The sequence below is a fragment of the Bidens hawaiensis genome, unplaced genomic scaffold (genome assembly GCF_021521415.1).
Source record: "Bidens hawaiensis isolate Kalapana, Puna unplaced genomic scaffold, B.hawaiensis_p1.1 tig00014233_1, whole genome shotgun sequence".
Classification (NCBI taxonomy): Eukaryota; Viridiplantae; Streptophyta; class Magnoliopsida; order Asterales; family Asteraceae; genus Bidens; species Bidens hawaiensis.
Window position 1 is genome coordinate 25292 of NW_027492227.1, and position 18564 is coordinate 43855.

The 18564-nt window shown below is 41.9% G+C and overlaps 1 protein-coding gene across 1 annotated transcript; it reads left to right on the plus strand.

Annotated features, from left to right (window-relative positions):
- Positions 1 to 12052: 12052 nt before the first annotated feature.
- LOC143546161 (apyrase 2-like) lies at positions 12053 to 18319 on the plus strand. Its single transcript, XM_077037880.1, has 10 exons — positions 12053 to 12419; positions 12829 to 12845; positions 13506 to 13634; positions 13726 to 13782; positions 13878 to 13970; positions 14067 to 14272; positions 14452 to 14543; positions 14634 to 14851; positions 14943 to 15132; positions 18157 to 18319. The coding sequence occupies exons 1-10, from the start codon at positions 12098 to 12100 to the stop codon at positions 18270 to 18272; spliced, it is 1440 nt and encodes a 479-aa protein (XP_076893995.1). The 5' UTR covers positions 12053 to 12097; the 3' UTR covers positions 18273 to 18319.
- The last annotated feature ends 245 nt before the right edge of the window (positions 18320 to 18564 follow it).

Below are 18564 nucleotides of genomic sequence, written 5' to 3' on the forward strand. Positions count from 1 at the left end.
TTGGAGAGAAAACAGACGAGGCTCCCCCGCCAAACACTTGATCAAGTTAAAGCGTGGGCGGAAGCACGTCAGAAGGAATTCCAAGCTGAGTTGGATGGACGCTTACATTCATTCCAACAGGCTGACGAATTCGGAAGCACTCGACAACAGCTCAACATGAGCAATGAGTGCGAGTACTTGGACGATGATTGGGAGGAGTCCGACAGTGACGCAAACCCTCGTCATAGGTCGAAAGGGAAGCGCAAGGAAACGGACTTCCAACCAAGAAGGAATTTTGGAGAAACCTTCAAACCAAGGAACGCGGGGGGAAACCCACGTGACTTCTCCAAAACCTTTAGACCAACTGTTGCAAATGCGGGAACGTCCAAGTTTGCAAGGGACATTGCGGAAGCAATCGCCCCGAAGAGTGCCAAACAGATGTCCAACATCGGCACTTATGATGGTACATCCGACCCAGACGATCACTTGAACAGATTCATAGCGGGGGCAACCGTCAGCAATTGGACGGAACCCACGTGGTGTTATATGTTCCAGATGACGCTGGTTGGAGCGGCCAGGGCGTGGTTTGATCGTTTACCGGTCCACCACATCTATGATTGGGCGGATTTCCAACACAAGTTCAGCCAGCACTTCAGTCAACAGAGGAAATATACTGAAGAGCAGTGGACGATCCTCAACTGCGTTAGAGAGGAGGATGAATCTTTACTAAACTTCATCACTCGCTTCAACTCGAAGAAGTTGAGTCTGGGCACCATAAGCGAAGATCTTGTTCGCGCCGCTTTCATCCAGGGCGCTGAATACCCAGAGCTTATCCACACATTAACGGGTAAAGATGGCATGCCATCCACATGGGATGCCATCATGACGGCGGCCAAGCGCTTTGCCGAAACGGAGAAGCAACTGGGTAGGAATCTTCCCCAGAGTACAAACCTCTACACGCAGAGGACTAGAGAAAACAACGTCCGGACCGCCCGGCAAAACAAAAAGAGGAAGCTAGGTATTTGGCAGTCAAGGGTAAACTTTGACACCTCATCCAGCTCTCGCCCTCTAGTAGGCAGAAGGGATAACACGCACCCATCAAGCCGAAAACCCCGGTGGACGCCACTCACCAAAAGCGTCACGGAGATATTTGCCACCGAAAAACTCCCATGGCCAAAAGCTCCAATGATCCGGCAGCGACATAACGCGGATCAGAGCAAATCCTGTGACTTCCACGGGACAAAGGGTCACACCACTGAGGAGTGTACATCCTTGAAGGATATTGTTGAAACATTCGTCAAGGATGGAAAACTTACACACCTTGTGGCATCAATCAAGAATGGAGGGAGGAATGATAACCGATACAAAGGCAACGGACGAAAGCCCGTTGACATCAGCATCCACATGGTTCATAGTAACGTCAGAGGAAGAAAAAGACGAACGACAGAACCATGCGCGTGGAAGGAAGCTAAGGTGCGCTTCCCGCGAGTGCTAGGAGGACCCAGCAAAGAAGGCCCTATCGTCATCAAAAGCCAGCTGGGGTACTACATCACTTCCCGCACTCTTGCTGACAACGGCGCCTCGTCAACAGTTATGTACAGGCAGTTCTTCGACAAGCTAGACGACGAAGACAAGGAACGCCTGGAAACGGTCTACGCCTCGATGGAAGGGTTCAACGGTAGCACAAACACCCCCTGGGTATCCTATCTTTCCCCGTCATTCTCACGGACGGGAAACACTCCCGCACAGAAGACGTGGACTTTGTCGTAATGAGGAAGCCACACCACACATACGACATTCTCTTCGGGAGAGACGGGATGGCAAGATTCAATGCCGTGGTATCTTCAGTCCACAGCATGATGGGATGGCCAACAGCTGAGGGTGTAGCGATGATCACCAGTATTCCCCAGGTATGCATCGCATCTGTCTCATCTGAACCCAAACCAAATATGGCTAAACCAACCATCACCGAACCAGAAGAATGGGCCTTCAATGGCAAATACCCTGACCAGGCTGTTACCATTGGCCCAACAGTCACTGATCCTATGCGCACCTTACTCAAACGCTTACTACAGAAAACGCTGACATCTTCGCGTGGACACCAGCTGACATGACTGGTGTACCTCGAAGTAAGGCAGAGCATAAGCTCAAGTGTGACCCGGCTTTTACGCCAGTCATACAAAAGCGCAGAGTAATGGGGGCGGAACAAGCTAACGCGTGTAGAAACCCAAGTCAAGGAACTCCTTGACGCGGGCATCGTACGCGTTAGCAGATATCAAACATGGGTTGCAAATCCCGTCATGGTACCGAAATCTAACAAACAATGGCGCATGTGCATAGATTTCAAAGACTTAAACAAAGCATGCCCCAAAGATTGTTACCCGTTACCCGAAATTGACCTTAAGGTAGATTCGTTAGCACCGTTTCGCCTTAAATGCTTCCTTGATGCGTATAAGGGGTAACATCAAATCCACATGGCCGTTGACGATCAGGACAAAATCGCATTTCGGACGCCCGATGACACATTTTGTTATCAAATGATGCCATTCGGACTTAAGAATGCCGGGTCCACATACCAACGCCTGATGGACAAAGAGTTTCATGCCCAAATTGGGAGGAACTTGGAAGTCTACATGGATGACTTGGTCATCAAAAGCCTTGAACCAGAAGCGATGTTGAAAGACATCGAAGAAACTTTCAACATGCTCAGAAAGATAAACATGAAGCTCAATCCGAGCAAGTGTTCTTTTGGGATGGAAGAAGGGAAGTTCTTAGGAGTCATTGTTACTAAAGATGGCTTCAGAGCGAACCCTGAAAAGGTCGAAGCCATTATCAAAATGGAATCACCTACTACCATCAAGCAAGCTCAGACACTGAATGGACGACTAGTCGCACTTAACCGCTTTTTGGCAAACCATGCGGATAGGTCGTTCCCATTCGTGTCAACATTGAGAAACTGTTTAAAGAAAACGCACTTCCGCTGGACACCAGAAGCGGAAGCAGCTTTTCAGGAAATTCGGTCACGCTTGAACGAACTCCCAACGCTCACAGCACCAGAAGCGGGGGAGAAATTAATCCTATACCTTTCCGCCACAGATAGAGCAACCAGGGCAGTCCTGCTAGTAGAGCGAAAAAGGCATCCAGATGCCAATCTACTATGTTAGCCGTGTCCTAACAGACGTAGAAACCCGGTACTCTACCCTGGAAAAATTAGACTTAGCAGTTGTACAGGCTTCCTGCAGGCTAAGACGATATTTCCAAGGTCACCCAATCACCATTCTCACCAACTTCAAACTTGCAAACGTTCTAGGCAAACCCGAATTGTCAGGACGCCTAGCCAAATGGGCAATAGAATTGGGAGAATACGCAATAAAGTACAAGCAAAGACCAGCCATAAAAGGCCAGGTCTTGGCCGACTTTATTGCAGAAGTCCCCGCTTCGCGGGAGAAAGAGTGCCAGGAGGAGGCCCAACCCTCTCCAGCACGGGACATCGATGATGTCTGGCGACTCTACACTGATGGAGCAGCCAACAACGAGGGTTCAGGCGCAGGGTTGAAACTAACCAACCCAGCAGGACAAGAATACACGTACGCTATTCGACTGGATTTTCCAAGTACGAATAACGAAGCGGAGTATGAAGCATTCTTGGCCGGGCTGAGAATTGCGCGTAAGATGGGAGTGAAAAACTTGGAAGCCCACGTGGATTCCATGTTAGTAGCCAACCAAATAAACGGGACGTACACGGCCGTGAACGACACAATGGCCCTGTACCTCGCACAAGCAAAAACCCTTATGCGCGATTTTAACGATTGTAAAGTCATACACGTCAAGCGTAGCGAAAAAAAATCCGCGGATGCGTTAAGCAAGCTTGCATCATTAGCCTTCACCCACTAGGGAAAGGACATCCGCATTGAACTCCTTGGAGCACCATCAGTCCCGCACAAGGAAATCTGTGTCATCCAAACCGGCACAGAAACGTGGATGACACCAATAATAAATTACCTTGCGGCGGGTATACTACCAGAGTCAAAAACACAGGCAAGAAAAATACGCTGTAAAGCACTGAACTATAAACTCATCGATGACATCCTTTACAGACGTAATTTTCTTGGCCCACTCCTAAGATGCGTGGACAACCAAGATGCTGGCTACCTCCTAAGGGAAGTGCACGAGGGCATCTGTGGAGTACACGCAGGTCCACGCGCTGTTGTAGCTAAGCTAAACAACGCGGGATACTTTTGGCCGGGGATGCATACGGATGCGCTGGCATACATCAGAAAGTGTAGGTCTTGCCAACTCTACGCACCCAACACGCATCGCCCGAAGAATGAACTTGTTCCAGTCACCTCTTCATGGCCATTTCAGAAGTGGGCCATCGATGTGACAGACCCATTTCCCACAGCAGCAGGGAACGTTCAGTTTCTAGTGGTAGCCATCGACTACTTCACCAATTGGATAGAAGCAAAACCCTTAGCCCAAACAACCACAAAACATATCAAAAAAATTTATTTGGGAATTTATTATTTGTCGTTTTGGACTTCCACAGAATTTGGTGAGCGATAACGGCACCAACTTTGCTGACAAGAAGCTACAAAAGTGGCTGGAAGAACTTCAAATCACCCACACCTTTACCTCAGTGGCGCACCCGAAGGGTAATGGTGAGGTGGAAAGAGAAAATAAGAGCATCGTCGACGGCATAAAGAAAAGACTCTTGGAACACAGATCCGGCTGGGTGGACGAAGTTCCACACCTCCTTTGGGGCAAACAGAACGCTGAAAAAGGCAAGTACGGGAGAAACCCCGTTCAGCCTCACTTATGGCACTGAAGCCATGGTCCCGGTCGAAATTGGTCTACCCTCACCAAGGGTCTTGACTCAGCCAGAAGACAATGATGCAGAAAGACGGTTAGACCTTATGCTAACCGAAGAACGCAGAGACTTAGCCGCAGCGCGTGAAGAGAATTACAAGCGACAAATGAAAAATTACTACAACACGCGGGTAAAACTCTGCAACTTCAATGTAGGAGACTACATATTGCGTAACAACGAGGCTTCGAACCAAGAGCGCCCAGGAAAGCTGGCCCCGGTCTGGGAAGGACCATACATAATCAAAGAAGTTTTGGGAAAGGGCGCATACCGGCTCGAAAGGCTCGATGGCACCCCCATCCCAAGAACATGGAATGGAGCTCAATTACGCAAATGTTACATGTAAATCAATTCCAAACTTGTAAAGAAAAGGCCTAGAGCCACTTCTAATGGAAATGATTCTCCTTTATCACATTGTGTTGATAGCCTTACCTTTATACTTATGAACTTTCCACACTGATATGCCGGTATTCACCGCATAAATAAGTGTGAAAAGAAGTAAGTCGTTGCGTGTGAAAGGCGGCAAAACCCACAAGCATAAAAACGGTAAAAATTTCTAAGGAAAAGATGAGGAAAACCTTCACGCAGGTCAGATATAGGTAAAGTTTAGCCATCCTACTAAGTGAAAGTGACGGTCTTACCCGAACAATCACGAAAGAGGAAGCAAAACTTTAACCTATTATCTGCCACGTTGAAAGGTTAACTTATCCAAAGTACTCAAGAAATTGCTAAGTTAAACCAAAATATGCGTGAAACAAAACATATAAGGTTTACAAGGCAATGCATTAACAAATAATTTATATTCCATCAAAATTCAAATATTACAAGAATTGTTGGGCATATACCCGCATATAAAAATATAAATCTATTCTAACAGTGGGAAGGGATCTAAAGGATCAAGCTTCAGGACCACTCCCGCTTGAACCCGCACCATCAGTTGAGTGTGGCGGTTCAAGGAAAGCCTTGAGAATAGTTAGCCCATCATCAGCAGCAGCAATTTCGTTCACCTTCTCCACCACCGGATGCGGGAAGGCAGCATACTGATTCACTGCTTGGTCGTAAGCAGCTTCAGTGTCCACGTCATAAAGAGGGAAGTTGGAAGGCGGGATGCCCTTCTCAACAAACCCCAGACCAAGCAGGAAACCAGCCTTTTCCCCATCCTCATGGGAAGCGTTGAGGGCTGCGCTCATGGCATCGTCATAAGATGTGTTCGTGAAGATCCGATGCACAACCTACAAAAAAAATATATGTATCAAAAACTTTTCTAAGTATAAAGAAAAGCGTAAAGATATTATGAAGCTAAGCATACCTGCGACAACGCTTCTCGTAGAAGCCATTCCTTGGTGATCAGAGCTTCCTGGAGGGCAGCTTGAGCTTGGTCACGGGCGCGTTCGGCTTCATTTTTGTTAAGGTTGGCAAACAACACTTCCTTAGCAGAAGCCTCTTCAACGCCCTTCAGCTTACGCTCAGTGCGGTCAAGCATACCCTTCTGGTTGGCATCTTCTAAAGCCAAAGCATCATGAGCCTGCTGAAGCCTCTCTAGTTTGGCTTTAAGCTCCTCATTCTCGGCGTGCAGAGGCTCAGCAATGGCTTCAGCTTTGGTGGCCCTTTCGGTCGCGTTCCGCGCAGTTTCCTTAGCCAACCTAAGCTGTTCGTTAACAGCTTGGGTAGCCTTGGAACGGGCCTCGAGCCGGGCCTGAACTTCAATCTCGAGGGCCTTTAAGGCCTTTTCCTTCTCCGCAGCAATGGCGGGCAAGTCTCCTGTTCTCCTCCCGGATAGCCCACGCCTGAGCCACTTCCTGGCTACGCGCCGTCTTTAACTTGTCGTTTTCACGACAAAGCAACTCGACGCGCGGCTGCATCCGGGCAAGGAGAATCCGAAGCTCATTCGTCAGCCTACCCTCCTGGTAGCTAGACATGGCTTCCCCCAATGCACCACTTGGGGCGGCGTGGCGTGCCCATTCGACACAATCCGCAGTAGTCCGGAGGGTCGTTCCCCGGCGGATACTCCACCGAGGAGCGTACACCTCGTTGGAATCACGAACTGCAATAAAAAAAATAGTTAAAAAAAAAAAGATGATAAAAGGGATAAGGCCAAAATATCCCCACGCACCTGTAGGGTCGACAACAGGTCGATAGGCACCAAACCCATCACCTGAACCTAAAGGATATCCATCCAAAAGGTCAAGGAGATGGGAAGGAGGCAAAGATGGGCTAGAAGCCCCAACCCTGAACGTACCTGAGGGACCGGCCGTAGTCGCCGGCGCCGGAGGAGGCATTGTAGAGGCCCCTGCGGTAGAAACCAACGGAGGTGAACTCACTGGAGGTGAACTCACAACCGTGGCCGTCGCTGCGGAAGAACCCGCAGGAAAAACCACCGCCGGCTCAGTGAAGGATTCCGTGAAGATGGCACTGACAGCCGGCGGAGATGATGTTACAGTTGGAACAGTTGCCTCAACGGGGTGAGCAACTGAACCAATGCTGCAAACAGGCGCAGCTGCCTGGGTCATTGCCTCGGGTAGGTTGACCAAACCTACCGTCATGGGTCCAGAGATGCTCCTTCCCGCTCCACTCTGGAATGCGGTTGCATCCACGCCTGCACGAAGACAAGATATATAAGTATGATGGCGGAAAGATATGCAGTTAAGCTGAATATAATTTATACTTACTAGTTTTCTTGAGCTTGAAGGTTCTGACAGGCGGGGACGAACCCGATGGAACTGGCCTCTTCACGCCAGTCACCGTCGTAGAACTTGGTTGCTCGGAGGTGACAGCTGTCTCAACCTCCGAGACAATTGTCTCACCACCACCAGGGTTCCCCGCCATCTCCTCGCTTTCAGTCTTGGAGTCAGACTGATTTCCTAGGTCGACGGCGGAGGTAACCTTCGCCTTGCCCTTCACGGCGGCAGCTTTCTTCTTCCTCACGAAGAAAGGCCCATCTGCGGATTCCTCATCAGAAGACAAAATTAGAGGAATTCCAGCAGAGGTTTGAGAATGGACCCTTACCTGACCGCGTGGCGCTCAGAATCTCGTGGCCTGGCGGGTAGACCTCCACAAACCGATCACCCGTTTGCTCCAGGATGGGCAACTCGTTCTCATCAAGAGCACGAGTACCCAGCCAAGCGGGACCACCGCTCTCACGCGGTTGCAGAAGCGACTGCAAGTTGTTTCCCTCTGAGAATAAAAAAGAAAGAAATGGTTAGAGCAAAAACCCTAAATTAGCAAATAATATGAAGCATACCGTAAGGGATAGAGTTCAAACCGTATTCGAGGATGATGGGTACTTGTGGAGTCTCAGAACCGGCATCCTTCCATACCCGGCTCATCCCAAGCATCACCATCCCAGACTCCGCAAAGCGGTAAACCGGAGTCTGGATTTGGGAGATCTTGGCGAACCATTCCGCCTCTTGGTAATTGGAGGCGTGAAGGCTAGGGAGAGCCCTCCCGTTCTTGAACGTCATCGCAATGGGGACGACGCGAGCGGAGATGTAGAAAAACTCCCGCTTCCAAGACCGAAGACTGCGCTCGGTAGCGCAGATCTTCAAACCCTTGATCCGAGTGACCAAGGTATACCAGCCCTGGATGCACCTCCAGGAGTAGAAGGTCATCAGGCGGTCGACGCGGGGCTCAACGGCCAGAATGTGGCACACCCATTCAAAGTGGCGAACCTTAGCGATCGCCATCGGGTGCACCTCCGTCAAATGTACACCGTGTTTCTCCAGAACACGGTATACGAACTTCGTTAATGGGAATCTGAGATTCCCATATATGAAGAATGAGGCATAAACCCCTATTTTGCCCTTAGGGGCATCATACACCGTCTGGTGAGGCTCTGGAAACTCAGGCTCGTAGGGCTCGAGCATGAACTTCTTGACGATGTAGTGATACAAGTCAACAGAAAGAGTACACTGGCACTCGCCAGCAGTACTCTTATCGTCCTTATCAGACGTGGACGACGGATTCTCGAGGTATACATCGGACTCCTCGGCAGTAACCTCGGGATCATGAGTAGAAGACATTTTTGAGGTATGAAAGAGAACGATTTCAGGAGAATGCTCGACGGAAAAGTTAGAGTATTCGCCGGAAATCGTTTAGAAGAAGAAGAGTGAAGTGAAGGTGTGAATTAAGATACACCCTCTCCCCCTTTATATACTCATCGCAATGAATGCGATGAATTTAATGCGGAGGAGAGAGAAAGCGCAGGTGCAATGAAACTATGACACGTGGAAAACAGCTGTTGAAAGGACGTGTGCCGTAAAATTCGCGCCCACGCGCCCGAAAACTTGCGCCCACGCGCCTGGAAAAGCGTCTGGAATGACCATATACTGTCACGTCGCCATAACTTCCTGCACGTCCTGAAACCGTCAGGAGACGCCAACGTCACTTCACTCGTTTGGACTGTTCTTATCCTTTCACCAACTCTTCGAATTTCAAAAAGATTCAAAAAGATTCAAAGATTCAAAAATAAAAGGAATATACCCCCTTACATTGGAAAGCGAGAAACCATAAGATGAGTGCTGGTACAGTGTCAAGGCGAAACCCTTCACATACTTAGCACTTGCAGGGAATCGAAGCTAACAAGATACCTTGGGAAACAAGAAACCGTAAGACAAGTGCGGGTACAGTGTCAAGACGAAACCTTTCACATACTTAGCACTTGCAGGAAATTGAAGCCAAGAAGGATCTTATGGACCATGCTTGCGGAAAGAGAAATAACACCTCCGCGTGACGGGAACGTTGAGAATTAGATTATTTGAAGCTTCAAGATGGAATTGGTAGTTTAACATAACTGATCAATATGTCCAAAACTACCAAAACCTCGTGAAGAATCTATGCAAGTGAAACTCAACGCTCCCGACGTGCGAAGGGATTAAACACCTACCCGCATCATAACCAATGATCAGGCAGAAAAGTCGGGAATTTCTGCAAGTGACATTAGGAAAACTGCGGGAAGAATCCCCACGGAAAACCTTAAAAAACAAAAACCCTCTTTAAAACCCCTTGCTTAAAGTCCAAAAGTTCACCTCACTTATTAACAACTCATGAGAAGAACAATGGACTGGGGGGACTTGAAGAGGTAGGTCCCAGCAAAGTCCAGTTGGACCCGCAAGACACAACTTGAAAAGGTACGTCTGCGCAAAGACCAACTGGTTCCGCAGGACCCACCATGCTCAGAGAGATGAAGACCTTACACGCAGTAAGCCAGCTGTTCCAGCAGGAAAGCCTCCCTTGGTACAGTACCCTACCTGTTCCCGCAGCTGTGGGTACATACCAATAAGGAAGGCTACCCGCACTAACGGTAAGGCTACACGCATAAGGCACTAACTCTTACACTTCAGCAATGTCACCTGAGGAAGGAATGAGCAAGGCGGGAATACTCCCGCCCAAATGAGCCAGTCCATACGCTTCTGGAAGATTTTTTGTACTATACCTGCCAAGGTATGGACAAAATAGACAAGATCTGACCAAAGCAGCCCATGAACCAATCACAGGGTGACAGCTCACCGACAATAGTACGAGGAGGAGCATGCTCCAGTACAAAATGTCACTATCAGCCGCTGCCTACCCACCAACCACCAGCATGGCACGTACGTAGCCCACAGTTGGTGGAAAAGGAATATTATACAGCTGGCTGTACCTGCTTGGAAACCTACATTCGGCTATAAATACTCCAACATCTTGGAACGGTATCATCATCATATATCATCTGATATTATCTTATCGTCTCTAGTTATTTCTCTTAATATATACTTATATTCAGAGCAATCTAGTCTGATTCTCACGCCGGATGGTGGTCACAAGGAGGAACCCCCCCCCCCCCCCCCTTCTCAGTGACGAGCTCACGGTGTCTGTTTTGCAGGTTGAGAAGAATAACCATCTTTGCCGGACCTAACCCTCGTGGGGAACATCTACTTAACCCTGAGATTATCCTTAATCTGCCGGGGTCACTTAGTGTTTCTTCATCTATTCACAAGCATTCACCAAAAGACATAAGCCTCTATGTACCTGCAACTTTCGAAGTTACATGAAATAATATGATAAATTTTAAAACGCAAAACTTAACATTCTCAAGTACCAAGTGGTCTTTACTCTTCACACATGACACTTGATAAAAGAGCTTGACCTTCTTTGATGCTCCTGTGTTCACGATGTTCCACTTGTTATTTGAAAAAACTATGAATATACGATTTTAGAGTATATCAATGTCTAATATATATCATATACGATTTTATTTTATACTTATAGAATACATAAACAAATCTTATATTTATACTTATGGTACGTGGTGTGTATCATCAAGTAAATACTTTGAGATATGTAAATGACCATTTTTAATGTATTAACATAGTTTACATATATTGATCGACGTTAAAAAAAACTAACCAACATGGAAAATCAAAACCGATACAATTACTGCGTATATAATTAAATGTATTATTGGTAATTTGGTCCACATTGTTCTTTGGAACGGCTATCTGGATCATTGATAGGCCGCTAGCCCATTTGTTCATTTTCATTCCCCGAGTATAACTCGGAGACCACACTTTGAGGAAATCTACCATATATGAGAAAATCACATGATCAAATCTAAACCTCTCTAATTTTTTTTTTTTGTTATAAATAGGACTTATGCCCAAAACCTTCTCTCTCTCTCTCTCTCTTTTTGTTTTTGTTTGTGAGATTTATCAAAACAGGGGGCAAGCAAAGACAAGCCATCAAAACAAATCATAAGGCAAAAGTGATACAAGTTACAGATTGTATATCAAAATTAAACCATCTATTTCAATTAACTTCTAATTTCTTTAATTTATCTAGCATCCACCCAAGCACTCTCATTTTAAACGAGTCTTTGGGTGCCTCACAAAATCACTAGCAGATTTTTTTCTACTTTTTTAGTATTTTCATGCATTTAATTTATTGCTTGTTTGTAAGTATCAGTGTTATCAATTATTGTTTTCTGCATTATTGGATTATGCATATGAGCATATCCATCCAATTCCACATACATATATAAAAAAAGATCTCGAAAAGGGAAACGATAAAAGAATATAAAACTACCTATAAATAGACAATAACACGTGAATAACATGACTTTAAAAAATTAGATTTTGTTTCAAATATTCAACCTACATGATTAAAAAACAAACGTTAGCTGTCCCTTTGTCACTTTATATATTCTGTCGGTCTGTCCAAACTGTGGAACGGACTTAAATAGTAAACCCCACAACCCGAAACACTCATATCCGGTACACAATGCTAAACCATATTGGCTACCGCGGGTTTATTTCGGCACCTCTCCTACTCGTGTCGTTTGTTTTGTTTCTATTGCCTTCTGTTTATTCTCTTAATGATGGCATTTTATCAACCAACCGAAAGCTTTTGGCAACTACCGTGACAAACTCGTCATCGAATAAGTATGCCGTGATTTTTGATGCCGGTAGTTCGGAAAGTAGAGTTCATGTATTCTGTTTTGATCAGAACTTGGATCTTGTGCACGTTGGCAAAGATATTGAGTTTTTTCAGAAGTTACTTCACATCACTATTTTGTTGCTTTACCATTATTATATGTTACAACGTGACACTCATACCAATTAATATTGAGTGGCCACTTTACTTAGAGCATTTTCATCCCATTTCTCATATTTATGTGAGAAAAGTTTGCAATTTATAGGGTGAGGTTGTGAGTGATTGTGAGTGTAAATTATAGGATAGAGAGAGAAATATAGTGATTTTTTGTAAATTTAGGGAAACATTTGAGGAAACATTGTTTCCCCTATTTATTTTTTAATATTTGTTGGATTGGTTGTGAGTAGATGAGAGAGAAAACTATAATGATAAAGGTATAAAAAATATTATTTAATTAAACAAGAGAGAGAAATGTAGTGTTTTTTAGTGTAATTATAGAGATATGGATGGAGAATGGGATGGGAATGCTCTTAAACCAACGTTGGCATTATAAACCTGTCTCTACACGGCTTATGTAGAATTCGGTAGGGCGTTAGTATGGGTGTAAATGAGCACAACTGTTTGTGAGTTATTCGAGATCGGCTCGCTAAAAGTTCGAATAAAATAGAGCTTAAACGAGCTAGCTAGAGCCCAAACTTAAAAAAACTTGTTTTGAGCGCGAGCTTCACTTATCAAGCTCGAGTTGACAATATGAAATTTGAACGAGATTATTGATAATAATAATTATTATTATTATTATTTATAAAATTAAGATGTAAACAACTAATTATATATATACTATGTTATATATAAAAGTTAAACCAAAAAATTATATAAAGTTAGTATAAATGTATATATACCGTTTCGGAAAAAATATAAATGTATATATATATATAATTAATAAAGTTTCTGCTTGAAAAACTACTCATGAGCCAAGCTCGAGTTTTTGAAGTAAAGCTCTAAACGAGCTGGACTTAAGCTCGAGCTATATTAACTAGACGAATCTAGGCTTGGCCTAGGCTCGAGCCTAACTCGACTTACTAAACGAGATAAATGAGCCGAACTCAAGCCTAGACGAGCCTGGGCTTGGCTCGACTTGTTTACTCGTGTTACACAATCAATGTTTGCTATAGGTAATTAAGTTTTTATATACATTAATTCTAACTTTTTGTTGGAAGAGATTTAAGATTTTTCAAATGATACTTCTTTATTGTAGTTGGAACCAGGTTTGAGTGCATATCCAACCAACCCCAAAGAAGCTGCAAATTCTCTTCTTCCTTTACTAGAGAATGCCAAACAGGTTGTTCCACAAGATACGCGCCAAAATACACCGGTTAAACTCGGGGTTAGTGATTTAAATGACAAATAAGTAATAACAGTTATATATTTTGCTAAAGTTTTATGATTACATATCTAAATTACACATTTAAATGTAGGCAACTGCAGGTCTGAGACAGTTGGGAGCTGATGCATCTGAAAAAATTTTACAAGCTGTAAATACTGATACAACCCTCCAGTAAATAAAATTGATATTTCTTTTGGATTACATTGAATTAACTAGGATTTATGTTTATATAAATATATATAGGTGAGAGATCTACTAAAAGCTAACAGTAGCTTCAAGACAAATGATGATTGGGTAACTATTTTGGATGGAAGTCAAGAAGGTTCTTACCAATGGGTAAGCTACTTATTTACATATGTTTGTTCATACACTTCAAAAAATATATAGAAGTAAGAAAAATATATATTAAAACCTTTGTTTTAATGCCTACAGGTAACCATGAATTATCTGTTAAAAAATTTAGGCAAGAAATATTCAAACACTGTTGGGATAGTAGATCTTGGTGGTGGATCAGTACAAATGGCATATGCTATTTCAGAAGCAACTGCAGCCAAGGCTCCAAAGACAACAAAAGATGGAGATATTTATGTAAAAGAATTGTCTCTCATGGGAACCAAATATTACATTTATGTTCACAGGTAATTTGCCTCCAAGTGTAACTTAAAAAATGCAAATATATATTATTAAAATCTATTTGGATATCTTGATAAGTTGATGTACATTTTGGGACTCTAATGACTTTGTTTCATGTCTGTTTCTTCATTTAGTCATGTTAATTTGCTATACTTTTGACATATTGTTACTACTATTTTCGCAGTTATTTGAACTATGGATTATTAGCAGCTCGAGCTAAGATCCTCAATATTACAAAAGATGCTAACAACCCATGCATCTTGGCTGGTTATGATGGTTAGCATTAATGTCATTTAACCTACAAATGAGAATATTCTTAAGCTCTAAAATAGTTATGATATTAATTTGTTTACTTATGTCTTTTAGGGGTTTATACATATGGAGGAGTTGATTACAAAGCTTCAGCACTTTCTTCTGGTTCACACATGAAAAGGTGCAGGAAACAAGCAATAGAAGCTCTAAAAGCTGATGGATCAACTTGCACATACAAGAACTGCACTTTTGGTGGTATATGGAATGGAGGTGGTGGTGATGGTCAAGACCATCTATTTGTGGGTTCTTTCTACTACGATCGAGCTGAAGAAGTATTATTATTACTATTATTATTATAACGTACACGTACATCCTTCAAAAACTGAGATAACCTTCCCTAATTACGTTTTCTTAATTATATAGGCCGGTTTTATCAATGCGAGTGAACCAGTTGCCACAGTTCGTCCACGAGACTTCAAGTTAGCGGCCAAACGAGCTTGTCAAACCAAACTTCAAGATGCCGCATCTGCATATCCTGATGCGGACGCCCCTAACTTACCCTACATATGCATGGATCTTCTGTACCAATACACTTTGCTTGTAGATGGCTTTGGTAAAATGTCCTTCAATTTCCACCCTATTTAGCAAGATCTATAGGTAATGAGTCAAAAGGAGGCAAGGAGCTATTTTTAATACAGGTCAAAAGGGTTGTTTGACTTGTGTTTTTTTATCTCCTTTTTAGAAGTGTTTTATAAATAATGAATTAGTTAATTACGATTACCATATAAAATTATTACAGTAATAATGCAAGACTTTATGAGAAAAATACTTTATGAGCACTCACATCCCTTTCTTTAGGTCTATCTATACATATAACTTAATTATAAATAGAAAAATTGGTTTTTATTGGTCCCAACTATTGCTTTTTGGTCATTGCCGGTCTCAACTAACGAATTGGTCACTGATGGTCCCAACTTTTAATGTATTTGTTCCTAACGGTCCGCGGCTAACGAAATCTAACGCCGTTAGTTTCAGGTCGCCGGAAAAACGTTTTTAGCCAAATAAGTCAATTTTTTCTAGAAAAAACACCACCTGAACACCGTCACCACCACCAATTGACTCACCGCCAATCAACCACCCTCACTTAAGCACCTTCAATTGATTCCGACGATGGTTCTAGGGTTCCGGCGATCTCAATAATTGAGGTTTTTACTAGAAAAATGTTCATAAAAGTACGATACAAAGTTACCATGATATTTGGGACAAAATTGTTGAGTTTTCGGGAAAAAATGTGTGTTTTCCGGCCAAAAACGTTTTTCCGGTGACCTGAAACTAACGACGTTAGAATTCTGTTAGTCGCGGACCGTTAGGAACAAATACGTTAAAAGTTGGGACCGGCAGTGACCAAAAGACGTTAGTTGAGACTAATAAAAACCAATTTTCCTTATAAATACCATTGTTTTTCTAAATTTGATATTTTAAAAACGTTTAATATTTCATTCTCAATTTCTATGTATCTATACTATATATAATACATCAAACAAGGGCAAATTAAGACACTCATTTTTAAGTAATTTACAACACTTAAAGCATGAGGTACATGTGTTAGTAAGGGTAAACTTGTCTTTTAAACACAATTAATTCAACTCACAAGTTTGGTCCCTCACCTTTAACCATATTATTTTTTTAATTTAAGTTGTAAACTAACTTTCCACCCATGATTTTTAAACGACTATAGCCTTTTCAAACGTTAATATTTTTATAAAAAAAGTACACCATAAAAATGAACATTTTATTCTCTTTAATTTTTATTGTTATAATTTTTTTCATTTTAAATAAATTAATATGTTACGTAGGGGTGTTCGGTGTCGGTTTTGATGGTTTTTAAGTTAAACTTGTGAGTCCAATCATTAATACTGATATTTTTTGTCCAAAACCAAACTCAACCATTGAAAGTTGAAACCGAATCGTTACTAACGGTCTGGTTCCAATTTGGTTTCACAGTTTAAACTTTAATAATAAATTTAGTTTAAAATAATTATTAATTTAAATATACCATTAGTTTTAACTAAACGCAAACATAATATGATACTTGAGAGTAGGGGTGAGCAAAAAACGGTTCGGAACCGTCAGAACCGAAGAACCGGAACCGAATCAGTGCCTTAGAACAGCTAATGTGTGTACTGGTTCGGTTCTCGGTTCTCATAATTTGTATTAAACGGTTCCTAGTTCGGTTCCGGGTAAAACCGGCGGTTCTAGACTTGGAACCGAAGAACCGGAATATTCAAAGAGTTTTAAATAAATTTACCAATCCTCATTTTTTAGAGTAACTTATTAACCGACATCCATTCAATCATTTTTTAATTCAAATCTTCTTTCTTTACGTTTAAGAACTAGCAACCATAGTCAATTTTGATTTAAGCTATCAAGGTAATTTAATATAAAATGATATGATCTTCCATTAATCTATCGTTGCTAATGATTTATTTAACTTCAACACTTAGATTTTAATAAAAAAATATAACGGATGTCCATGTTGTAATCTAAATTAGTTTTAATGTGAAAGAAGACATACAATTGTATAAACTTGTTTTGCAATTTGCAAAGTTTGTATAACTCATTTGATAAATAAATGATCGAACCGATTAGCGAGAACCGGATTTAGCGGTTTTGGAACCGAACCAGTTTACTATAATAGGTTTCGGTTCCGGTTTTATTTTTCACTCATTTTCGGTTCCGGTTCGGTTCTCACGGTTCCGAACCGTTGCACAGCCCTACTTGAGAGGATCATAAATAAAAAATGATAATTTAGCCACATAAATTGTAAATATTAATGGAATATATATGTCGTGAAATAATAACAACAAAGATCACAAAATGAATCGAACTGCAATTAGGTTAATTAGAAGTTGTATAGCCAAGTTATTTGTAATAAAAAGATTATGTTCAATTAAATTTTAACTATATCTAATATATATTACAAAACATATCTAATAATTAATGATAAAAAACATTAGATGCATTCAACATTTACATTCTGATCAGGTTTCATATGGCCAGTTGTCAGTATAAACCTCGAACCAACCGTTCTCTACGTTTTGAAAATTTTGAAACCGACCAACAATACGAAAGTAAAAAATGAAAAAGTAAAAAGAAGTCAAACCAATGACCGATTTAAACGATTTCAAGGTTTTTAACCAAACCATAAACACTTATATTTGTTACGTGATTAACAGGTTCAAACACCCGCTGCATTGCGTGGGCACCCGTCTATTATCTTACTCATAAACACTTATTTTATTATTTTTCTCACTCACGTAAATATATAGAATGATGAGTAGCCTCTATATATAAATATATAGTTATAGTTACTCTCTACTATATATTTTAGAGTGATGAAGAATTGGATGTGGCGCGGATAGTGAAAAACCTATTATTCATTCATATTTAAAAAATAAAGAGTGATACAGAGTATCACATGTGAATGATCTAATAGGTTATATGTATTATAAGTATTCTTTGACTGATTTCATTTGGAGTGTTTATATGAATCAAGGGATGGAGACTATGACATGTAATATTAGTACAAAACATTAAATACAAGAATTTTTATATATATTTTGTGTTGTTTGAACAGGCTTGAAACCCTGGAAACCTATTACACTCGCGATACGAATAAAGTACCAAGATGCACTAGTTGAAGCTGCATGGCCATTAGGCAGTGCAATTGAAGCAGTTTCGGTAGCTAACTAACTACCACCAACGCCACCACATAATGGATTGTTACTTTTAAATTTTAGACAGAATGTTTCATTTGTATTTGACGTGTTCTCTTTGATCTGAATGTAATAAAACTTCATTTGTGTGTTGGCTTCTTAGTTTTAACCATTTTCGGCTTCTATATCTAAGATTTTAGATTACAAAATAATATGATAATAAAAATCCTCAAAATACCAAGTAGTCTCTATTATCACCCTCAATAGCTTGACCTTGTTTGGATGTTTCAACCCATACCACTCACGACATACGTGAACAAATTTAGTAG

What these genes read in the sequence shown, in the direction of transcription:
- LOC143546161 (XM_077037880.1), top strand. Translation starts at nt 12,098, where the DNA reads ATGCTAAACCATATTGGCTACCGCGGGTTTATTTCGGCACCTCTCCTA. An exon ending in ATACACCGGTTAAACTCGGG is followed by an intron (nt 13,635 to 13,725) that starts GTTAGTGATTTA and finishes ATTTAAATGTAG; the next exon opens with GCAACTGCAGGTCTGAGACA. An exon ending in CATCTTGGCTGGTTATGATG is followed by an intron (nt 14,544 to 14,633) that starts GTTAGCATTAAT and finishes TATGTCTTTTAG; the next exon opens with GGGTTTATACATATGGAGGA.